Source organism: Camelus bactrianus, chromosome 2, assembly GCF_048773025.1.
Source record: "Camelus bactrianus isolate YW-2024 breed Bactrian camel chromosome 2, ASM4877302v1, whole genome shotgun sequence".
NCBI lineage: Eukaryota > Metazoa > Chordata > Mammalia > Artiodactyla > Camelidae > Camelus > Camelus bactrianus.
Window position 1 is genome coordinate 85,520,091 of NC_133540.1, and position 23,260 is coordinate 85,543,350.

Genomic DNA, 23,260 nt, shown 5'->3' on the forward strand with positions numbered 1-23,260 from the left:
CTTGGCTTCTAATGCTGGCTGAAGTCCAGAGAATCATGAACTTATCTGAGGAGCCCAGAATGGTGTGCCTGCAGGCAGGAGAGTGTGAGGTCTTTCAGTTTAGTGCAGTTTTAATCGTGGTTTACATTTCCTGAATAATAATATGAGTAACAATAATTAGAAAGGCTGTTCAGAAATTTTTCTAAAGTCAAACCTCTCGCTTACTTTGTACCCAGTCCTCCTTTTCAGATGGAGACGAGGCGCACCTCTGAAAAGGTTCTGTACCCCAGGAGAAATTGGCTTTTGCTAGCCTGGGCTGGCCCAGGGGATGACATCTCCGCGTGTTCCTCGCCTTCAGCGGGAGAGGCAACTTCTTCCACCGCTGGGCGAGCTACCACGTCCACCGCGGAACGGGTGCGGGCAACTCCTCCCAACCGCGCTCCTCAACCATCACTGCCCAGCCCCCTCCACCCAGCCCCCCTTCCCCCGCCCCTCTCAGTCCAGGGAATTTCCCAAGCATCCCAAAGATTGAGTTTCCTGCCTGGGGGAGGGGGCGAGTGCAGATAAAAGGGATGCACAGGACTCGAAGAAGTCACAGTGCTACGAAGCTTCAAATCCCCGCGCCTTTCCCTCCTCCTGAACTCCTCTCGCCGCGCTCTCTTCGCTACTATGAGACTCCTACCCAGCCGCGCCGCCCGCATCTCCGGCCCTTCGGGCTCGCTGTGCGCGCTGCTCGCGCTGCTGTTGCTGACGCCGCCAGGGCCCCTCGCCAGCGGTGAGAGCGCCCAGCGAGCCGGACGCACCCCCACCCCCGCCGGCGGAACCGAGCCGCCCCGCCTGCCAGGCGGCCGCGGCGGCGTGAGCGCGCGGAAGCATCTCGGGCGGGCAGGCTGGGGAGAGCTCTGCCAGCAACTGGCAACTATAACGAAGTCTCTCTTTCTGCCCTAGCTGGTCCTGTCGCAGCCGTAGTGAGAGAGTTGCGATGCATGTGTTTAACCACCAACACGGGGGTTCATCCGAAAGTAATCAGTAATCTGCAGGTGATCGCCTCAGGACCGCAGTGCTCCAAGGTGGAAGTGATGTAAGTCCTCATGCGCTTTGGTGTTCACTGTGATCTTGGCAAGAGGGAAGTCTCCCCAGCCTGGGTCTTCAGTCCCTGTATCTCATGGGTGTATCTTCTTTATCCTTATGCAGTGCCACCTTGAAGAACGGACAGGAAGTCTGTCTGAACCCAGAAGCTCCTTTGATCAGGAAAATCATCCAGAAAATGCTGGACAGGTAGCTGTCACTTGCATCTTTGTGGTTTCTTAATCTCTCTTGAAATGTGGACTTCTAAAGGTCCTATTCTCTGCAGGGGGTTTGGCTACCACATTCCAGACTATGCTTAGAATAAAATGGTTACTCAGGAAAAGAGGGGGAAGTTGTTCTAGAATGTCCTGGGAAAACCCTTATCAACAGTCTCGGGATGCGATTGCCTAGGAGGTTAGGAAGAATTCATTCCTGAGACGCATTTTTTATTAGTATAGTCTTGAATCCACCCTTTGCTTTTAGTTGATCCTAAACTCTGTTTTGAAAACAGGTGCGGGTAGACAGGTGTGTGGAAATTTGGTTCAACTGATACATTTTTTTTTTCTCCACAGTGGAAACAAGAATAATTAAGAGAAGGAACCAAGCATTGGAAAAACCGCCCAGTTCTTCAGCAGAATGGTTTTCTGGGGCTCTTTGGACCCAGTGAAGACAAGAAACAAAGGCTGTTTCCTGCAGTGAGTTAGGTTTCCTCATGAATTCCCCATACGAGAGAGGGATGACAGGAGGGAACCTATGTTTGTCCCTTCAGCTTTCTGCTCAGTTTATGAAGTGTTTAGCATAGTATTTCCTCCTACTTATTTGCTGTTACTTTATCTGCTATGCTATTGCAATCTTTGGCAATTGACTAAATTGTGCATAATTACTGGATGTTAATTTTTCAAGATGACTTGTATTTCTAGAATATACTCCTTCTAGTGTTACAGAAAGAGCTGTGCGTTTCAAATGTGAATGGCATTTCATTAAAATGCTGTATGTGGAGATAAACTGTTATCCTCACTCTCTGATGAGATAGGTACTATTATAATATTGTTTCTTGGGGAATATGTTACAGAATTTCCTTACTCTTGACCCCAGGAAGCTGTTTAATTTGTATTGCATTAGAAATTTGAGTGTATTATACAGTTATCTGTGTAGAATATATTTCCTTATTTAGAATTTCTAAATGTGTAAGTTTTATAAGGACTAATGTATTCTCCTCCTATAAATTTAGACATTTGATGTCTTCTTTGTATGGCATAATGTCATGTCTTACTCACTAAACTTTGATTTTATGATATTTATTAACTATTTTATTAGAAGTATTATAATTCTGGTCACTAAATATATGTTTTGGATGGGTGGATGTAGAAGCTAGGAAATAGGTAAATTCCTTATTTCTAGCTTATATAGAATACATCTGTTTAGTTTTTTTTTAAGAATAATGGCAAACTTAACAATACTCTATACTCTGAAAGTTCTGAAAACATATCTGAGCTCTGCATGTAAACTCATCACTTAGTTTTCAAAAAATGCACAGCACTGCTAAGATTTGTAGATGCTTATACTGTATCTTTTTAAGGTCTGACCATTGTGCTATAAAAAATTACATAATGTATCACATTTACTATGTCAAAATTGCACTTTTAAATTGAGTGTGTCATTGGTTTACAGTACTTCTTTTGTTCTTTGGGAAAAAATAAAAGATTTATAAAAGTTAGTCATGTTCTTTCTTCCTTCTTGTAAAAATTAATTGTGTTCCTCTCTGGCTAGCAGAGAGGACCCTCGTTTCCCAATGTCCTTGTGTTAGTTCAGCCTTTCTCCGAGCTCATTCCCCTTCCAGCCACTCCTTCACAGATCCAACAACTTTTGGGTTCTTTAGAAAATGTAAATAGGTAAGAGGTCCTTACCTTAAGTCCTTTATGGGCTTTCTATTTCCTAGACATGAATTAAGAGCTGTGAAGCAGGACAAATTGGTTCTGTCTCATGACTCTGAATTTCTACTTCAACTTTACTTTTCCCTAGCATTTTTGCAGTGAGGAATTTAGTTCCTCAACTGGTCATGTTCTTTCCGGGCCCAGGCCTTTGCACTTGGTAGGGTCTCTACCTGGAAGGACATTCCCACTTTTCTGCCTACAGGAGGAAGCTTATTCGTCTTTCAAACAATACCTCCTTCATGACGTTTTCCGTGGCACTCCCAGCAGAACTTACGGTTTCCATTTTGTTGTTCCTATAGCATCGCCTAAATATTGAATCTATAGGACTAGCCAACATTGCATTGCTTTTATTTGTTTATAGGGCTTTTTACCCAACCCTATTAAGAGTTCTCCCAGAACACCTACCATATTTCATTCATTTCTACATCCCCAGTAGCTCACACAGACTAACGTAAGTGAATTAATAAACTATCCTAAAACTTCAGGTTGTCAGATAGTGTCTTAAAATCAGTCACCTGGCTCGTGGTAGGTACTGAATAAATTGTAGCTCCTTTACCATCTTTTCTCCTTCTTGTCTACAAGTAATTCAAGAGCTTTGTTACGTGCAGTCCCCTCGACCTATAACACACTTTCACCTGACTAATTCCCAACCTTCCTTCCAGGCCTGTTTACCTGTCACGTAAGGCTTCTCTGACCCTTCCCCCCAACCAGATTAAAGCCCCATTTATATCCTGCCATAGAACCTTGCCCTCTTCTTTCATAGCGTCTTGTCACCGCCATGACGATGGAGCCAACAGAGACCACGTACACGCGGCCATTGATTTAGCATCTGTTCCAACATCACTGCAAATTCCATGCGGGCAGGGCCATGTTCATCATGTTCATTTCAGTTCCCAGGATAGTGCCTCACACATGGTAGGTGCTTACACAGATGAGGGATCTAAACAAGTCCCACTGTCTCTCTGGTATTAAAATAGCAATTTTGTGTAAATAGCTCATTCTTAGGAATAGCAAGGAAACAAAAGGAAAGAGACTAATCCAATTAGTATACATGCTCACATTCCCTAATTGGATTAATATATTATATACACTTATGTTAACATACATTTGTATTTATTAGTATATATTAATATAACCTAAGTTATTCTAAATCTTTTCATCTTTCCACCTAGCAAGATACAAAGATATATAAAAACTTAGAGTAGATCCAAAGAGATGGGTTGGCTGACAGTTTTTTTTCAGCAATATAAAAGAGCACAAAATAACAAAAATTTTTTAAAAATTATTACATTTCTATGGTCTTTTTTCACTCTCTCAAATAGCATTTTTTCCCTCGAACCTACAAATTATACACTAATCCTAAGGAAACACTTTTAGCAAACCAAATTACCATAAATGTTTGAAAGATAAATTTTGCTGTCTTGGTGGGGGTGGGGTACAGCTCAGTGGTAGAGTGTGTGCTAGGTGTGCACAAGGACCTGGGTTCAGTCCCCAGAGCTTCCACTTAAAAATAAATGAATAAATAAACCTACCTCTCCCCCAACAAAAATAATAAAAAGAAAACAATTTTTCAGTGTTTTAAACAATCTCTGATTTATTGTATCAGCTCCAAAATAGTCATTGAGTAAGTGCCTAATCATAACAAAGGAAAGCACACAAAGTGCCCTTTGGATGAGTAAAACATAAGTTCTGTGAAGAAATAAACATTACTGATTACTTTTTTCTTTATCCTCATTCAATATATTTGTTTTTCCCAGAAGCAAGATTTATAAGTTTAATTTGTTCATAGACCATAGAATAAGAACTTACTGTAGTATCCTCGAAGTTGTATTTTCATGTTCATGCTATAATTGGTCATTTATAAAGAAAATAGATCACAGTATATTACCAAATTATAACCTTCCACAAGAACTGCAATGACAGCTACTTCTCACCAGTCCTACTGCTACAATTGATCCTGCCACTTGCACTCAAAGACTAGCAAACACATCTAGGGGAAATTAACCTAATGCACTTCTTCTAGGGCTATGTCTTATATTGTCCTCACACAAACCCCTAACTTCTATATTCACTCTGTTATCCCTCTGAAGTTCACACCCGTATAGGAAATCACTAGGAATCAAATAAATGCTCAGCTAAAATTTACTTGATGTTCCTCCTTTAGTATAGACAATTTTCAATATATAATCAATGCCCTTCATTCTACCAGAGTTTCTTGTTTTCCTCTGACACATTCACATAATCCTTTAATTCCTGAAGATATGACCAAGATCTATGATAAAATATGACTAGTGGCTTTGTTTTTCTATCACAGTTTTAATTCTTGCATAAGGAAAAGAATTTCTGTGGGTAACTCTCCTGTTGTTCATAACTTCAGAAGTCCTTCCTAGATGTTGCAAATTGAGAAATTTACTGGACAAAAGAGGCACCTGGGGATTTCAATTCGCCTCCCTGCCTAAGTCACGGAAGACAAGGAAATGTACATGATTCTGATTTTGGCGGATGAGCCTCAGTGGCTTTTACTCAGAAAGCTAATATTATATTCCCAAGAAGGATTCTTCATGCTTCAAATATGCAGAGTGAAATAATGACATAGAAAGACCTAGAGTTTAGGTGTAAAAGTTTGTTTCTACAAAGCCTAGAGTCCAGTTTCTTAAATATTGAGAAACTGCAAGAACACGCCTTGCCCTCTGAAAAATCCATGTTGTGTGTTTCCCCTGCACACAAATGTATGAAGATTATTTCTGGTCTACCCGTAGAGGTGGACAAAGAGAAAAACAGTTGATTTGAGCCATTTCCATCAAGAGAGGCCAGTGATACTGCTTTCTGGTTTGTGGTGAGGAGCGAGGTCAGAGGAACTGCATTTCAAATCTAGTTTAGGGTACTTTTAGCTATGTGACCATGGCAATTTATTTAATCTCTCCATCCCTCAGTTTTCTCATCTGTAGAATCAGTACAGTGGGATCTATCTCTCAAGCAATAAGGGCTAGCTGGGAACAAAGCAGTTTCTTGATAAATGTTAGTTCCTTCTCCAAGTCTCCTAATTCAAACTCCCCTTTACAAATGAGGAAACTGAAAACTCTATCATTTAAGCACTCTTTTTTTTTCATATTTATTAATATTCTTTGCACCTATATGTGAATGATTAATTTTTAGTGTTTCTAAGAAACGTTTTCCTACCAGTCTTATTTAGGAAGCTTCTGGAAGCAATGCATTCACATTCTCTCCATATTTTCTGTCACTTACATGATAATATTATAAAAATATATGAGGCATTTCCCTTCTTATAAACATTTATCTAACAAATATCAGTATAGACATTTACTGATAATCTTGTTACACACTAGACCCTGAGCAAGACTCTTATGCTATGGAGATTACAAAGATGAGAAGCTCTCAGCCTAAGTTGAGGTCTTTTGGCAGCAAATTTACTTAGAACTTTCTCTGACAAAGCTTTTCTTGAAGGCTGAATGAAAAGGAACTAGATTTTTTTTTTTTTCTAAGAGAAAGTGTATCTTAGGTTACACTGGCTAGAATCAAACTCTGAGAGGAGATCCGTGGGCTGAAGTGCTCTAAAAATTAACCTCTGTTGGGAAGTAAGGATGCAGCAGTGGGCAGAGGGACAGTTGCTCTTGTAATGAAGAGTCCAGTGGTCCCATGAGACGTTCTGGAGCTGGGATGGCCTCTTGGAGTTACTCTGAATTGTGGCAGGGAGGCAGACTTCTGGATCCTCCCACCGACCAGTCACTGGCTGTGCGGGACCCCTGGAGCGTGGGCATCGCTTTAGATGAGATGGCCCCTCAGGCAGTGGGACCTGTGGATTAGGAAGTCAGCTGTAATTTTTCTGCGAGGAAAGCCGAGGTGCCGCACCCAGAGGAACTGAAAGGGTGTTTAGGAGACGCTTGTGGGTTTTGGGGTGGGGAGGGGAGAAAAGGGAAGGAAGGGAGGAGAGAAGTAGAAGGAAAGAGGAGAAAGGAAAGGGGAAGGGATGTGGAGGAGAGTGGAAGTCTCTTGTCTTTTCTTTTCCTTGTTTTTCCTTCTTCTCTTTCCTCCTCCTGTCTCCCCTCTCTCTTTCTGTCCTGCTCTCTTCCTTCCTTCCTCCTTTCTATTCTTACTTTACTCCTGAGAAATAAAACAATATTACCTAAAAGAGGAGAAGAAGAAGGAGGATCAAGATGCCCCTGCAGAAATCTCAGTCACAAGCCAGCACGAACCACCTCCAGGAGAATGAGGTCATTTTGGACTTTTCAGCCATTCCACTTGCCCTCCGGCTATACCCACATACGTGAACTCAGGCAAAATGACAGCAGAAGAACCTCTCATTAGCTCACAGAATTGTCAGAAATAATTAACTGTTGTTGTAAGCCACTACGTTGGGGTGGCTTGTCACACAGCCAAAGAGGATCCGAAAAGGACCATCATACATCTGAGATTCGACAAATGATTAATCAACATTATTACAATAAAAATTCTCAGGCCTGCAAAACTTGGCATTGTTCCTGTACCACAGCACCCAGGGAAGGAATTTCCCCCTCAACTCCTTCCCCCTCCCCACTCTCCCCTACTGCCCCCCGTGCACCACCTATGGGCGATGTACGGCCTCAACTGAATAAGTGCCTGAGTAATTGATGTCTGGATCGTTCTTGTCAGCTCAGTTACACGGCACACACATTAGATTTCCATACTTACAGGAAATCTTTTGTTGGCTAGTATTTCAATCCATTGATTACAGTGCTTTAACAAACTGACCCCCAGTTTTATTATCCCAAGGATCTTCTGTACCAACTGCTTTTAGAATGAACTTAGGCGATAGATTATTTCTTCATATGTGGGTGGTGTCAGTTCAAAACATTCTCTGTAAGGCAGAATTCATATAGGTCTTAATTTTAATGGTTAATGTTCCTCCAATGTCTTTAGATATTTTCTTTTAAAAGAACCAACCGGTAAGTTCTGTTTTGAGGCTTAGAAAACTTGCTGGTTTCCTGAATGACACAGTTGTTTATACAGTGACTTAAAGGAAAAAGAGATAAAGCAATTTAACACACACACACACACACACAAACACACACACACACACACACACACACACACACACTAAGCCAGGGTGACAATTTATAAAAAACTGTCAAGTTATTTTTAAACCCAAGAGCCCCGACACTAATTTTCTAACATTCATTTATGTTATAATTTTATATAAGCTAACTTCTTTTACTTGAATAACTGATTTTGAAGTATTTTTTACCCATTTCTGTAAGTCAGTTTGTCTATATCTGTATTATGTTTCTCTTCATGGAAATCAAAGAGAATTGTACAAATGACAGGACTAGCAGTCAGCAATAGTAGTAGTAGCAGCAGCAGATTCGTATTTCCATGCCATTGCTTTGCATGAATGGTTGAGGTCTCACTTTTAGAAAAGAAGTAATTAGATGACTAAGTCACACAACAAAGAGACTTTGTAATTCCTGGCACATAGTAGATGCTTAAATTAATATTTATTGAATGGATGAAAACTAGCAAAAACTTAGTTACCTCCAGTGCTGACTAATAGGCTTGTGGAATTTTCATGACTCAAGAAATGTGTTAGTACTTCCTCACAAACCTTGCTGACGATGTATCTTTTGTGACAAAATACACTTGTTGGTTAAGACAATGAGTAGATGATCCTGGACTACATGTCTGCCTACCTCTTTCCTGGTATCTACTGAAAAAGCTTCAGTAGTTCAGAAATCATTCCCTATGGTTTCCCCAAAAGGATTAGGAACTTTTGAGTCATCTTACTAAGAAGCAGGAAAGAAATGCGGATAGTGTCTGCAGGCGGGGAAGTGTCCAGTGAAACCAATAAATACAGTAAACAATATGTTGCAATGTGATGGATAGAAAAAGAAAGATACTGTGACTAATGCCAAAAACCTTTTTATCTTGCTCTGGAAATAGTTTTGAGCTTATGTCTGAATAAAAATATGCCTGATTTGTGAATTAGCAATATTTGAATCACAATAATGGGGAAAGACTATACAGCCATCCCTCAAGGACTAAAAAGGAGTTTGCTCTCCTTAGTCTGTTTCCTGTTGAGAATCTGTCTGTAATTCACACTGTCAGCTCTTAGAAGGATACTCATTTTCAGCTTAAGATTTTCCTTAAGCTCACTTTTTAGACTATGAATTTTGGAGTTGGGAGAGGTGGGAAATCCTTTTAATTCAATATATTCTACTGCTAGACTGTAAGTTATAAGAAGAAAACAAATGAGATGGAGACAAATAAGGAATACATTGTAAAACAGAACCTAAGAACTTAAACATACTCAGTAACTGCTAAACAACAGGGAAAGTTGGCTTAAAAGTTTCTTTTAAAAAGCTTGGAAAAATTATTTACCATAGTTATTCTTTTGATAAAAAGTAATTTTGTACATTTACTATTTTAAGATTTCTTCTAGAATGTTAAAGGTATATAAAATAAGAAAAAAAAGTGGGAAGTTTGAATATTGTGTAAGATTTGTACATACTTGTAAGAGGAAGACCATGTGTGTCTGGGCCTCATCCTTTCTACCCAGCCTTCCAAATCGCCTTCTTATACCACATGTACTCTGGGTCATGTGGAATCTCGTTTGAGAATTGTGGCTGTTGAGAAAGGAAAGAGAAAGTTTCCTTTAGTGATACGTATTCATTGCTTTATTCATTAATACTGTGTAGCTGAGACCTACTATGTATTGAGTTATCCTACCCACTGTAGGATACATCAGCTCGAAGAAACCTTGGACATACTTCTGCCTTCAGAGGTGTACAGTCCTGTTGAGGAAGCAAGTCTCATAGACAGGACAAGATCCAGAAATAGCATATACAAGTCAGCACGTGATGTGTAGGTCCATCTCTGTGTCTTTGCAGGGCTTTGTCTATGTTCTGTGGGGTTTTAGATCAGGACCCTTAATTAGGGTCTGAGAAGTGAGGAGTAAAGATCTTAACTGCAATTTGTATAAGTACAAAACTGGAAACACACTCAAACTCACCAAGGAGACAGAAATTGGACAACAATTGCCCACGCTTTTGAATGTTATGCAGATGTTAAAAAAAATGAGGAAAAATGACACTGAGGGAGCATGAAAGGATGCTGAGGACATATTTTTAAAGAACAAAAGCTGTGTAATAACCCCATGTATATAAAAAAGATCTATATCTACCTCTCTCTATATACGTGTATCTTTGTGTGTTATGTTTGTGGCTCTATGTATATGTATATGTGCATAGATAATTGCAGATAGAATAGAAAACTAATGCCACATTGTTACCAGTGGTTACTATCAGAGGGCAGGAATGTGGAGTAATGGTGAAGAGGAACTTGCCTGCTTGATCCCGCATGTATCTGCAGGTTATGAATCTTTTACATAAATTGTAGTATACATGCTTCTGTTAGATTAATCATAAAAGGAAAAATAAAGATCTTGTTTTCTATACTCAGATGGTAGAAACGAGTAGTTTATTTTATAATGCAAGGGAAGATGAGTTTGCTTCTAGTTGTTGGATAAAATCCCAAAAGATAATAAATTTGGAAGACACAAAGGAGCTTAGTGAGGCTTTGATGGCAATTGGCTCCTGTTTTATCCACATACTCCAAACAAATCCCAACATTATCAACAACCACAACAGGGGTATCTGCTTTCCCTGGAAACAGGAAAGGGAAGATAACTCTCTTTTCCAAGGGCCACATACTTTTGCTTTCAGGGACATAAAAAGTGTCTATTAAGCCTATAAATTGCATTAGAGGAAAGGCAGGTCATGTTACATAATGATACAAAGAAAATATATGTAATATTTCAGTCTAGTTCTTGCCTAAGGAGAGTGTTAAATATGTGTAAGGGAGATGGGTATTGAGAAAGGGAGAGTGGGAACATGCAGTGATGCTTAAAATAAAATTAAGCAGGAATTTGACTTGCCTGGTATTTATCAGGGTTGGGCACCCCTTGACCACTCTTACACACATGTTACCACACATCCTCACTTCCTCCATCCTTATCCTTTTTCTCCTTACTGGCCTTGAGGGAGTGTGTATAAAAGACATCAGGAGACCATGAAAAGCCACTTAGCGGCAGACTCCTAGGCAATTCGCCCTCCTGGCTCTGGGAACAACTCTAGCCCAGTCTTTTCCACCATGAGCCGCAGACCCAGCGCCGCCTCCTACTGTGCCAGCGCCAGCCCACTTCCTGCCCTCCAGGTGTTGCTGCTACTGTCACTGCTCCTGACCACGCTGGTTCCCTCCACCATCGGAGAAAGTAAGAGAGACTTAGGGCGAGCCGAAGGTGGAGTTTCTGCTTCCCTGAACCTGAGGCTGCTTCTGCTGCAGCTGTGTCTGGGGGAAGGACCGTCCCAGTGCTTCTGGGGCTGGAGAAGACCAGTAGTCCTAAATGGAGGAGCTGCACTCAGTGGGCACTTGACACGTGCCAGGAATCCTGCTGGGGTACTTTACTAAAAGTTACAGATCATAGTCACGATGGCTTTGGGAGAGAGGTACAGTTGACAAAGGAGGGACTGGAGAAACACACCCATGGGTGAGATCCCTGAGAGAATCATGGCCACTAATAGAATCACACTTTCTACCCTAGCTAAACGTGGGGAAAGATTGCTGTACGTGGAACTTCGCTGCCTGTGTGTGAAGACCACCTCTGGCATTCATCCCAGTAACATCCAAAGTCTGGAGGTGACCAGGGCAGGACCCCACTGCACCAAAGTTGAAGTGATGTAAGTCTCTGCTTCTGTGGTATTGCCTCACTAGGGAAGCCCTCCACCTCTGTCTCCAACCGACACTGTAGAGTCCCTTCTGACAGTGGCCAGGACGCTCACAGATAATTCTATTCTCTTTTGCAGAGCCCTGCTGAAGAATGGGAAGAAAATCTGCCTGGACCCAGAAGCTCCTGTAATCAAGAAAATAGTCCAGAAAATGCTGGAAGATCGTGGGTCAGCTGCTTAATCTTTTCACTTTCTGTTAAACCTTTATTTTAATCTCCCAGGAAGGATAGGCGTTTGAAGTCTTGGTTTTCTAGAGTTCTTATTTATCCAGGACACCTAGTCATATTGTATTAAACTTTGGATATGTTTTTCATTCTGTCTCAAAAGTTACATTTTATTCTGAGAAGACTGGTTAATAGATGACAGAGAAAACGATGAAAGTAAGCAAGGCTAGTTTCAAAAAACAATATATGATTTTCTTCCCAATTCTTGGCTAAATGGGGTACTATGCTTTGCATTTCTTTTTCTAAACATTTCTTTCTGAATACATTTGTGTTATCTTGCTCCACTGTGCTATTAAACTCACCATGCCCATGATTCCATAATGGTCAGTGATGCTAGGAACCACACAGAGCCCGGCAGAGCGCACTTGCTTGATAAATGTTCATTAACATATTTAGGGACTTAGTAGAGCTTTTCATTGTCTTAGTCCTAGGATGTCTTGTTTCAAAGCATTCCCTGAAAGATTTTCCTAATGTTTGTTAGCCTTCAAATCCTAAAAATAATAAAGCTGTAGAATGTGAATCTTGTTATTTACTTGAAAGTGAATTTATTTAATACCAGTAGAACAAAAAAAATGATGAAAAGTATTAACATGCTCTCTATAAAATAAAACTCCAGTATGTTCAATAATAATAATAAAACATAGGTTCTACTTATTGTTGAATGTTGTACTCTGACATGCTTGTACATATTTGGATTTATTTAATGTCTACATGGTCACAATTTTAGTACTAGAATCAGCCTGGCAAATCAGTACGATAAAGAACTTAAACTTTACCAGACTACTAATTATTATTTTGTAATCAATGGAACTTTCATTCATTTCTTAATCCCTTAAATTTACATCCATACTACTCTTACCAAAATATTAACATAAAATGACAATTTATTATTACTTTTTTGTCATATGTTACTACTTTTAACAGAATTATTAGGGGAAAAACCCTTAATTTTTTTTTTTTACACTTTGGTATTTAACAATATGACCAGCAAAAGTCAGTAGTTGATGATCTGTGCCATTTTTAATGTACTATAGCAATAACTAAACTTTATTAATAACTTTTAATATGCCAGACATATTTAATATTTTGCATGCATGAATTAAGTAATTCTTACAAGATAGCTATGATCTGGGTAAGAGCATATCCTCTAAAAAGAGAATAACTGAGTAGCTTAGTCCACCACTTGCTAGCTGTGTAACTTTGGGCAGGTTGCATAACCTCTCTGTGCCTAAGTGTCTTCATCTCTAAAATGGTGAAATATTGCTTACCTCATAGAGTTGATGTGAAAATTAACAGTTAATAAATTCAAAGTGCTGAAAATAATGCATGTCACATAGTAACCCATATATGAATGTTAGTTTCTATTTATTAGTAGTACTATTAATGTTTCCAGTGTTAACAGAGAAGAAAACTCAAGTTCAAAGGGATTAGCAAATTTGTCCCAGAATCAGATAACTAAGCAGGTGACAGAGTGGGTCTTTGAAACCATGCTCTTAACCATCACAACACATCGCTTTCCTTGATTCTTCTTTCTGTAATGAAGAGATTATCTTATGTCATATAATATTATTGACACAGAAAGTAGGGCTGGATTCATGAATAGGATACTGAACATTCTGTGATGGTTATAGAAGAAGGTATCAGTTCACCTGCCCCAACCTGCACATGGAATTTGGGGCGCGTTCATGTATTAAGCATTTAGTTCACAATCTCTGCATTATTAATGTTTCCTTTCATTATCTCTTCACATTATAGGTTTAATGCTTTAAAATGCTTCGTCTACAAAGTTAATACATCTATCAAGTAACAGTTAACAAAAATACACATGAATAAACATGTAACAAATGAAACAGTAAATGGTGATTGCAGTCATTGTCATCAGTTTTTCTCCAATAATTCAAAATAGCTCAATATCTCATTCATTTTTAGTGGTCTCCTACTGAAATCTAACAGGGCCAGCTCTTGAGACATGATGCAGTTTTTACATTATGCTAATATCTCCTGCAATGCAGATGTCTCTTACTTTGGTGTGCATATATTGAACTATTCTATTTAGATGCAGAGAAAGAAGGGCTTAATTGTCACTTCCTACTCCCTGGATTCCTTTACACTGCAAATATTGAAATCTAGGGGTAAGGTTGTACAAATCCAGGATGTTGCCCATCCATATGCTAAACCACCCCCCAGCCGTTCCCTCTGCTGCTAACCCACTTTGGGATCTCAAGTGTCAGTTTCATACACATGTATGACTTACAACACATGTTCTACTAGCCAGCGTGTGGATGCAGGATATTCAAAGACGTATAAGTTACAGAGACTTGCCCTTGAAGAGATTACTGTCTGGGAGGAGAGGCAGACAGGTTGACAAATAATCACAGCCACATGGGACACATGTTCATATAGAGAAATGCTTCAGTCGCACAAAGAAACAGACACATGAACACATCAAAGCCTCATCTTCATCATTTTCAACATTTATCATCTTCACTAACATGGTACTTCATACTGAGTCCCTACCATTGTGCTAGAATAGTGATAGGCAGTATGATCCCTCACCTCTTGGAGCTTTCCACTCAGGACCAGAAACCATTTTAATTAAACATGTTTAAATACACACACGCATATATGTGTATTGTATGATCTGTGAGAAACAGGAGAAGCAGAGGGTGCTATAAGACAACAGGGAACACAAGGCTCTTTGGCTGTCAGGGGAGTCCCCTCTGGGGGGTTGATATTTAAGCAGACACCAGAAATATGAATAGGACTTAACAAGCTGAAGGGTCAGGTGGTGGAAAAGTAAGAGCAAGAACACACTAGGCCCAGGAATTAGATTGAATATCCCTGCAGGAGTCTGGTCCTGATGAGCCTTAAGAGGTCAGCTAGTTCCATGCAGTGGGCTCCTGAGGCCCTTCACCACTGTTAATCAGTGTGACAGTGGCTTTGAGATGAGGGTGTACTTTGCCCTGATCAAGAGCCAAAGGCATTCTTTTTCAGGGAAGGGAAGATGCTCCATATTGATCTCTGGACCTTTTCTGTGCAGGATTCTGTTGCATACCCTCTACTCGCTCTCCCACCTCTTTTCCACACTCAACTCCCAGATGCTCTGTGTCCTCCTGAGAGCAACAGTGTTCCAGTGAGTAGTGCAGCCTTTCTCACCCTGTCACTGGTACTGGCCCAGGTGGTAGCAAGAGCTGGGCAATGTGGACTGAGAACTCCCTTGACCTCTTCTTGGCTGAGCAGAATGGAGAAACATCCAGGCACCAATTTCTTTACAGAAATAATGCATTCAAGTATTACTTTCATAATTTTTCTTCGAGTAAGAAGATAGAGGAGGATAATAGAGCTTGTTTCCTAGAGTATACTGGATGGTGGTTGGTAGAGTCAGGTAGATCCCATTCAAGAGAGTAAGGAAGCCTTCCCCATTTAGGTGAAATTTGGAGCTGAGCCATTGCCAAGAAACTCAATTCAACTTTTTAGCAGCAAAAAACAATGACAAAGTGCACTCCTTTAACATAACAGCTGCCAGACTCAACCCAGTGGTAATCGACAAGAAAGGCAGACGCCCAGGAGCAGTTGGGATTTGGAAACAGACACTGTCTTGTTCCCCAAGGTACAGTCTCTGTAAATTGCAACAGACGGTGGCTACAGAGAACACTACTATTACACATAACAAAGAAAACTTACATTGTATAAGATTCGAATACGGTTTCTAACTGCATAAATGTGCATGTATATGAATTCTGGGTGGGGCTTTGATCCTGCTCCCAGCTCCCAGCAAGGCTGCTATCCAGGGCTTTTTTTTTTTTTTTTTTAATTCCTAATCTTGGCTGTCCAGAGCCTAGCTCTTTGCAGAAGTGTCTCAGCTTCTGCACCGCAGCCCCCCACTCTTTCCCCCTGGCTTCCGACCAGGGAGGAGATAAAACCGGCCTGGAGAGTCTGGGATACCACTGGTCTTCCGAGCGCCAGCCCCAGCTGCCCCTGCTCCCGGCTCCTGCCGGCATCTCCGCAACATGAGCCTCATAGCGGGTACCCGCGCCTCCCGCTGCCGGCCCAGCCCCAGGCTCCTGCTCCTGGGGCTGCTGCTCCTGCCGGCCCTCGCCCTCGCCCAAGGTGAGAGCTGAAGCAGGGTCGGGAAAGGTGGCGGGGGTGGGGGTGGGATATGGGGAAGTGACAGCCTGGGAACTCCAGGGGCTAGGGCGGAGTCTGTAACCATTCGGGACCCCAACTATGATTTGCTGAGTGCTTGCTACGTGTGCAGGAGCTGTACCCAGCGCTGTCCATCTTAATCATCTAGTTGTACATCCTTTTGGAGGTATGATTTGTGGATGAGGAAATAAAGGTCAAACGTAGTGAAAAAGATCCCTAAGGTACTTTTGGTTATTCAGAGTCATCACTCTCTGCCACCCTCACCCAACCCCTAGCTGACCCTGAAGCTGGAGATGGAGACCTGCACTGCCTGTGTGTGAAGACCACCTCCGGAGTCCATCCCAAGCACATCTCCAGCCTGGAGGTGATCGGGGCCGGACTCCACTGCCCCAGCCCCCAACTGATGTGAGTCCTTGCACTTCTTCCGCGCCTCCCTCGCCCCCTCTGCCCTCCCCTACCGCCCCTCCACACCCGCCTCCACGCCCCTCCACCTTCAATCCCAGTGACTGAGAAGTGTGTCTTCTCTTCCCCCACCCCCGCAGAGCAACGCTGAAAAAAGGGAGGAAAATTTGCCTGGACCCGCAGGCCCCTCTGTATAAGAGAATAATCAAGAAACTTTTGAAGACTTAGCTACTAACTGCCTAAATCTGTACTTTGGCTATACGATGTGTTTCTTTTTCTTTTCTTTTTTCCGTTTTCAATCTAACTGTGGAAAAAGTCTTCTGATGTTTTTATTACCCTTGAAATGCTACATAAATAAAATAAATCAAGTTGTGGTATAGTCAATATTTCTTAATAGACCAAAGAAATAGTGTTGACACATCAAAGTTTCATATAAGGAAAAATCTCCAGAATTAAGGAAAAAAATATTTTTAAGGAAGATTTGGTTTAATAAAGATTGGTTTTACTTGGTGTTATATGTTCACTGATACATATTTGCTTATTTACATGATTGCATTACTTAATAACTTACTTACATACTATTGTTATGATTAGCTTTGCACTTAAATATTAATAAATAAATACTAACCACACTTAAGTCTTCTGGGCTGTTTTTTAAAAAAAAATTTAAAAAATAAATCAGACTCTGCTTTTATCCCTTTAAGATTTATACTTTACCCCAGTATGGAAAATTAATAAAAATGAAACTAGGATTCTCTACTACTTAATAGAAATAAATTGATACTTTTCAGAGAATTACATTAAAACATTTTACTCTTTATTGGCTCTTTGATAATACTGACATTGCACAAAAATAAAATACTAAAATAATTCTTGCAACCATTATTGTCCATAATAAATCCCACATTCACAAACCTACAGAATTGGTTCCCATCACATTTTATTTATATACCATGAGTGCTGCCTAAAAATTGGCCTCTATACCCGAATAGCCAAATAGAGAGTCAGAGGTAGAGTTTTGGGATGGTAGAAAAGAACACTTTATTGCTTTCCCAGGCAGAGGGAATCACAGCAGGCTCATGCCTTAAAAGACTGTGAGCCCATCTTGGGGTTGGGGTCTTAAGGTTTTATAGAAAAACTGGGTGGAACAGAAAAGGTGACAACAATGAGTGCGTTTTACAGGGTGTTACTTTCTCTTCATATTGATAAGAACTTGCTGTTGTTATGGAGGAATTGAGAAGGGTCTGCCCATTTTCTTGAGGTTGGTTCCATGACCTTCTTTCCAGAACTTTAGGGTAAAAGGACAAGTTATTCTAAGAAAAGAGTGCACAGGGAAGGGAGCATATTAGCTATAAGATCAATTTATCTAGAAGTAAGTACAGTCCTGGACAACTCAAGAGCCATCTTATTAGTTTTCTACTCTTTCATGAGTTTTGCACTAAGCATGAAAATGTCTTGAAGAAATTTTTTCCCTCAATATTAGGTTCAATAAAACCTTGTTTGCAGTTTACTACTTTCCATGAATTTCTTAATATTGGAGATACTGAAATTGTGATTAAAGAGCTGTGGAAGTTAGGAGAAATACAAAGTTGTATTTCATTCAAGCTTTAAGAAGACACTCATGTACTTTGGCGAGAAAGGATGGTGTTGAAAGATGGCTGTGTTAGTTACCTATTAACTTCAGTACATAACAAAGTACCATAAGTTCAACGGCTTAAACAACACGAATTTATTATATTTCAGTTCTGGAAGTCACAAGTCCAAAATGCAGTTTACAGCCTAATCTCAGTGTCCTTAGAGCTGCATTCCTTCTGGAGGTTCTAGGGGAGAATCCATTTCCTTGTCTTGCTCAGCTTTAGAGGTCATCTGCATTCTTCAGCTCCTGACCCCTTCCTCCATCTTCAAACTACTTCACTCTGACCTCTGCTTTCGTTGTCACCTCTGACACTTCAACTTACACCCTGCCTGCCTTTTAAAAGAACCTTGTGATTATGCTGTGCCCACTTGGATGATCCAAGGTAATCTTCCCATCTCAAGAGCCTTAACATATTTGTGAAGTCCTTTTTGCCATATAAGGTAACATTTGTGCCAGGTTCCAGGGATTAGGACATGGAAATCTTTATTCAGCCTACCACAGTGGGCAAGAAGGCGGAATCTAGTTGAGGCAAGAGGAAGCTGCAGACCCTTACCAGTGAGCTAATGTCATTTCAACCTAAGGTAGTATAGTTTGTGTACAAGTAGGGTTAGACTCCTAAGAGAAAGTGGAGAATAGTCCAATTCTGTTTCCTTGGAGTTGGGGGAGGGAGAGGAAGAAGGCTTTGAGATAAGGAACTACTTAAATAGACTCTACTTATAGAGGTCAATGAAGTGCCAGAGTATTATCTAAACGTCCACACCCACTTTGCATGTTAGGTGATGTTAATTCCATTATAGACTTGTGGTAACCATCTCAGAAAGGTTAAGGAAGCTCCCAAGGCCGGATTGTCAGGAGGTTGAGCAGATCAGTCGGACTTCCAGCTCCCAGCTCTTTCTTTCACTGTCCTGCCTTTCACACAGGCCAGCGGTATGTTAGCTAGTTTTTCAGAGAGGAACTAACCCATAAACCAGCTCTTAGAGGTGGAGTAGGAATTTGTCAGGGGGAAAAGGGAAGAATGAAACTGACACATGATAAAAAGTAGAAAGACATAAGGTCGTATGAACTGCTTATATATTCTGGAGATCAAGCCTTTGTCAGTTTCATCTTTTGCAAAAATTTTCTCCCATTCCATAGGTTGTTCTTTTGTTTTGTTTATGGCTTCCTTTGCTGTGCAGAAGCTTGAAAACAAACAACCCAATCCAAAAATGGGCAGAAGACCTAAACAAGCAATTTTCCAAGGAAGAAATGCAAATGATCAATAAGCACATTAAAAAATGCTCAATATCACTAATTATCAGAGAAATGCAAATCAAAACTACGATGAGCTATCACCTCACACCAGTCAGAATGGCCATCATTCAACAGTTCACAATTGACAAATGCTGGAGAGGCTGTGGGGAAAAGGGATCCCTTCTACACTGCTGGTGGGAATGCAGTTTGGTGCCACCACTGTGGAAAACAGTATGGAGATTCCTCAAAAGACTAGGAGTAGGCTTACCATATGACCCAGGAATCCCACTCCTGGACATATATCCAGAAGGAACCTTACATCAAAAAGACACCTGCACCCAATGTTCATAACAGCACTATTTACAGTAGCCAAGACATGGAAACAGCCTAAATGTCCATCGACAAATGACTGGATAAAGAAGAGGTGGTATATTTATACAATGGAATACTATTCAGCCATAAAAATAGCGACATAACACCATTTGCAGCAACATGTGTGTCCCTGGAGAATGTCATTCTAAGTGAAGTAAGCCAGAAAGAGAAAGAAAAATACCATATGAGATCGCTCATATGTGGAATCTGAAAAAAAAGAACAATACAAAACAGAAACAGACTCATAGACATAGAATACAAACTTGTGGTTGCCAGCGGGGAGGAGGGTGGAAGGGACCGACTGGGAGTTCGAAATTTATAGATACTGACAGGCATATGTAGAATAGATAAACAAGATTATACTGTATAGCACAGGGAAAATATACAATCTTGTGGTAGCTCACAGTGAAAAAGAATGCAACGATGGATATACATATGTTCATGTATAACTGAAAAATTGTGCTCTATGCTGGAAATTGACACAGCATTGTAAACTGACTATAACTCAATAAAAAAAATGTAAAATAAAAAAAAAGAAAAGAAAAGAGAGACTTAAGTTCAAGTCCTCAGCGCGTTGATCATTCTGCAGAACTAAGTGCCAATGAGGAAGGTAAATGATGGTCTCCCAACTAGTTTTCACTCATTTGGTGTTTTTCACTTTTGGTCCACCTTGTGCATCATCACCCAAATTATCTTCAAAGTCCAAAGTCCTTAGCATGGCACCCAAGGGTGTGCCACACTCACTTCCCCTCTGTGCCTTAGTTTCCTCATCTCTAAAATGGGGATGGGTGTCTACTTCATATATTACTGTGAGGACTAAATGGATGATTTATGCAAAACACGTGGCATAGTTCCTCATACATAGTCTGTGTTTAAAAATCAGCAAGCATTAATTATTATTATTCTTTCAATATTGCTCTTAATCCACAATCCCAGTCAGTTTGGAGTGTTGAGTCAGGCAGTTAACAGAGTAATCCTTGGTGATAAGTAGCCAATAAAAAGTTGTAATAACAATAAGTTTCTCAAAACAAATAAGCTTTGAGAGAATACATTGGAAATGGGGTGTGGGTGGTACATACTTTTTTGCTTATATTCCTTTTACTTCCTGCTTCAAACAACATGCTTAGTTAGATTCAATAACTTGTAGGTATGACTCAAAAGGCCAAAGGACCTAAGCAAATTTTACAAAGTCTACCAATGCTGGTGACTTGTAAATCTTCCCTTCAGAATTAGCTCGGCTAACTAGCCTGAGAACTCTTTCAAGCTGCCGCCTTTATCAGCAACAGCATTTGGGAGAGGGTTTTCCTGCTGGGAAGAGTCTGCTGTATAACATTCATGGAGTGATAAGGATTGAATGAGCTTGAACTTTTTTTTCTTTCCTTCTTTCTTTCTCTTTTTTTTTTTTTTCCTGGCTGGAAGTAGTCAGCAGAAAATGCCCACAAACAAGGCTTTTCCTGCATAGTCACAGGTCCTATCAACAGAACAAAACCACCAAAGGGTATTTTGCTCCCAGATGTCCTGCATTTTTAAAATGCTTGCTTTTTTTCCCCCTTATAAGGCCTTTGTGGTAAAAACAGTTTCCTCTTCAATGCATACAGCATTGAGGGCTTATTTTGTTATAAAAATATTTTTATACTTTCTCTCATTCCAAAAGACAATGAATGCATGCTCATTATAGATAGCATAGTGATACAGAGGAAATAAGGAGGAAATTTTTAAAAAACTGTAATTTCACTGCTCTAAAACGTTCTTTTTCTTTTTCAAAATATTGGTCACTTGATATAGTTATAAGGTGAACAGCTAATTTTCAATAAAATATCATTGTACACAGTCACCAAGGAACACAGTAATGACTTCATTGCACTGAAACTAGTTAGGGAGCATTCCTGTCCCAATTTTGGATAATAAGTTTTTCCTTGGGCAGAGAAATAGCATAAAACTCAAGTGCCCTAGCATCCACTTACACATTTGTAGATACTGTGTATGTATGTATTGACTGTGCTGGTGTATGTATGTATTTAAAGACACACACTGTTGCTGAAATATCAGCCCCCGTCGCTGACAAGCCAAATAACTCAGAGAGAGGGTCTTGGAGCTTACAAAAAAAGAGGCAGCTTTATTACTTTGCTGGGCAAAGGGGACTCACAGCAGGATAGTGCCTTTAAAGCTGTAAACCCCCCTTGGGGATGGGGCAGGGTGATTATATAGCCATAGCTCAAACAATGAAGCATCAATGACAGTAACAGAATTATTTTCTCATCAGAAGACTTGGAATGGCACTGAGACAGGAAGGGGGCAGGGCACAGCCATTCAAGGAATGCTACAGCGATTAACATCAAAATAGTGAAAGATTCAACCCCCAGTGGGCCTTGAGGCTCAAGATAGTGGGAGATTTGACTTCTAGTAGACCTTGAGCTTCATTATAAGCCCATTGTAATGTATTAACATGGTGAATAACATGCCCACAGGTGCCATGACAGTCCCAAGGCTAGCCATAGAAGGTCAAAGAGTGGGAAATGGCCAACTTCCTGGGAATCCCAGCCCCTTCCTCAGGCTAGTTAAATGGTCCTTTCACTTATTAGCTTCTCAAGCCACTGAGTCCATAAAAACCTGGCAACACAGCACCTCATGGGGCCACCTCTCTCTCTCTCTCTCCATTCGGAGATGACCCACACTCTGTCTATGGAGTGTGTACCTACTTTTACTCTAATCTGAGCACCCAACCCCTTACCTCACGGCTTTTCTCTTGCCTTTCAATGTATCTCTCTAAATAAATCTACCTTTACTCAACTGTGGCTCGCTCTTGAGGACTTTCCTGTGCGAAGCTAAGGACTCACACTTGGCGGGGCACATCCCAGGGGCTCAAATGAAGCCTGGGACACCGCACTCCTCACTCCCCACATCTGTTTCCGGCATCAGTGTCATAATGTCTCCAGGTGACCAAATCTATAGAGGCTAACGGTTGTCACTTTTTCGATCTCTTTATCTCATAAGTGCCCAAGGTGTGGTCTTTTTGGTATTTAGCCTACTTTGCAAGGGTACAGTGAAGGAGGATTAATAAAATGGCTGCACTTAGGCTAACAGATTGCTTATTCTTATGCTCGACCTTCGAACAGTCAACCCACCTGACTGATCGGTTGCTACTCACAGCTCCAGGCCCACTGCTAAAACTAAAGCGATTGATCTTACTGTTTCTACTATATTCCAGCAATCAAAAGCTATAATTATGCTTCATCTCTGAGTCAGTCTCCAGGGAGAAGGTCACAAGATCGTGACCTTACAAAATAGCCTGAATTACCAAGAAGACCACACCTTGAGTGCTTACAAGATAAAGAGATCTAACAGCTGGCCTCTATAGAATTGGTTGCCTGGAGGCATCATGTCGCTATTCTAAGTCTTCTGATGAGAAAATGATTCTGTTGCTTGTTATCAGTGCTTCATTGTTCGAGCTTGGCTATATAACCACCCCACCCCATCCCCAAAGTGGGGTCA

General features: G+C 40.7%; 3 protein-coding genes across 3 annotated transcripts; all 3 read left to right on the forward strand.

Moving 5' to 3' along the window:
* The first annotated feature begins 563 nt into the window (after nucleotides 1-563).
* On the forward strand, nucleotides 564-2,764 carry LOC105080432 (C-X-C motif chemokine 6). Its single transcript, XM_074374965.1, has 4 exons — nucleotides 564-754; nucleotides 928-1,060; nucleotides 1,174-1,257; nucleotides 1,620-2,764. The coding sequence occupies exons 1-4, from the start codon at nucleotides 649-651 to the stop codon at nucleotides 1,636-1,638; spliced, it is 342 nt and encodes a 113-aa protein (XP_074231066.1). The 5' UTR covers nucleotides 564-648; the 3' UTR covers nucleotides 1,639-2,764.
* Nucleotides 2,765-11,042: 8,278 nt separating this feature from the next.
* PPBP (pro-platelet basic protein) lies at nucleotides 11,043-12,502 on the forward strand. The gene is made up of 3 exons (XM_010969342.3): nucleotides 11,043-11,244; nucleotides 11,575-11,710; nucleotides 11,837-12,502. The coding sequence occupies exons 1-3, from the start codon at nucleotides 11,124-11,126 to the stop codon at nucleotides 11,937-11,939; spliced, it is 360 nt and encodes a 119-aa protein (XP_010967644.1). The 5' UTR covers nucleotides 11,043-11,123; the 3' UTR covers nucleotides 11,940-12,502.
* A 3,387-nt stretch (nucleotides 12,503-15,889) lies between these two features.
* LOC105080381 (platelet factor 4) lies at nucleotides 15,890-17,162 on the forward strand. The gene is made up of 3 exons (XM_010969341.3): nucleotides 15,890-16,092; nucleotides 16,404-16,533; nucleotides 16,671-17,162. The coding sequence occupies exons 1-3, from the start codon at nucleotides 15,993-15,995 to the stop codon at nucleotides 16,756-16,758; spliced, it is 318 nt and encodes a 105-aa protein (XP_010967643.2). The 5' UTR covers nucleotides 15,890-15,992; the 3' UTR covers nucleotides 16,759-17,162.
* Nucleotides 17,163-23,260: the final 6,098 nt, after the last annotated feature.